Source organism: Apteryx rowi, unplaced genomic scaffold (genome assembly GCF_003343035.1).
Source record: "Apteryx rowi isolate R43461 unplaced genomic scaffold, aptRow1 scaffold_1477, whole genome shotgun sequence".
NCBI classification, from domain to species: Eukaryota; Metazoa; Chordata; class Aves; order Apterygiformes; family Apterygidae; genus Apteryx; species Apteryx rowi.
In genome coordinates, this window is record NW_020447727.1 from 14,017 (window position 1) to 15,451 (window position 1,435).

At 69.2% G+C, this 1,435-nt stretch overlaps 1 protein-coding gene across 1 annotated transcript in view; it reads left to right on the plus strand.

Moving 5' to 3' along the window:
* DCTN2 (dynactin subunit 2) overlaps positions 1–1,435 on the plus strand; it is a 9,927-nt gene that overhangs the window by 2,761 nt on the left and 5,731 nt on the right. The window contains exon 2 of the mRNA XM_026058500.1: positions 447–515. Within this exon, the coding sequence (XP_025914285.1) occupies positions 447–515 (69 nt within the window). The remainder of the gene's footprint in view (positions 1–446; positions 516–1,435) is intronic.

Here is a 1,435-nt window from a genome sequence, read left to right on the forward strand (position 1 = left end):
AGGTGCCTCGGAGGAATCGGGGGTGTCTGGGGGGGTAAACGGGGCATTGGGGGAGATTGGGGGTGTTAGGGAATGGGGGGTATTTGAGGGAATAACAGGGGGATCGAGGGCATTTGGGGGTGTCTGGGGGGGGATTGGGAACACCTGGTGCAGTAACTGGGGTGTTAGGGGACACCGGGGGGGGCTAGGAGGGATCAGGAGTATTTGGGGAGATTGGGGATATTTGGGGGAGGGTGACCACGGGGGGTGTCCGTGGTTGAGGGGGCACCTGAAGGTGTTTGGGAGATAATTGTGGGGGGATTTGAGGTGTGAGGGTAACGGTGGGGAGTGCTGGGGTGATCGTGATGGTTAGAGGGATGTTCTCGGGGTGCTGGGGTGGGTGATTGTGGGTGCTGTGGGGCCGACCCAACCCCCAAGGTTTCATCGGCGCCYGTTTGCGCCGCCAGGCCAGGAACGAACCGGACGTGTACGAGACCAGCGACCTGCCCGAGGACGACCAGGCCGAGTTCGACGCGGTAAGGCCTYGCCGGGGCCGTGCCGTGGGGCAGGGGCGTGAGTGTGCCCATGCCGCCCCGCCACAGACGTCCGGCACGCCGGGACCGGCACCGGGGCCGGGAAACGGCCCTTGTCCCCGCACACGTCCCTGCAGTGCCACATCCCCCACCACAGTGCTGTGTCCTGGCGACACTCACCCACCGTTCAAACTGCAGATGTTTTAGGGGGGGCCAAGAAGCGACGGCAGGGCTCGGTCCCTACCCCGTGCGGGGTGACTGCCCCTGTCCCCGTCCCCGGGGTCTGCACGCTGCGTAACGCAGCCGAGGGCAGCGAACCCCCCCGTTCCCGTTGGCTTTGCCGGGAGCCGTGTGCCTGGTTGGGGGCCGGGCACGGGAAGCGCAGGCTGGCAGTGCGCGGAGCCCAAGAGGGGCCACGCCGACGGGGGTTAAGCCCCATAAAAGCAGCTCCAAATCGCAGTAGGATCCCGCAGACCAGCCCTGCGCCACAGCCCGTTGTGCGCAAGCCGTGACTGTTCTCCTGGGAGCGGTGCCTGCCGCGTCCTCGGGGCTGCTGGCCTCCGCCTCACCACGGTGTCCTTGACGCCCAGGCAGGGCTGGATTGGAGCGGTCCTGGGGTGCCGGGGTCCGTCCTCGGGCTGCTGAGCCCCCGTCCTCGAGGCCATGTGCGTCACGGCACGAGGGGCGCAGCTGGGGCCGCGGCGCAGCCAGGCGTCTCCCAGCTCCGCCTGGGAGGCTGGGCGAGGGCGGGCGGGTGCACGCTTGTGCTCGCGCCGGCTGCGGCAGCTCCTGGCTGGAATGACCGCTCCGGCCGCCCTGGCGGAGCCGCGGTCCCCACCTCGGCGTGCTGCCGGGGACGCTCGGCCCGGGGCTCTCCCGCGCTGCATCGCGCCGCCTGCATTGCCTCCCTGCCTTGGCCCCGC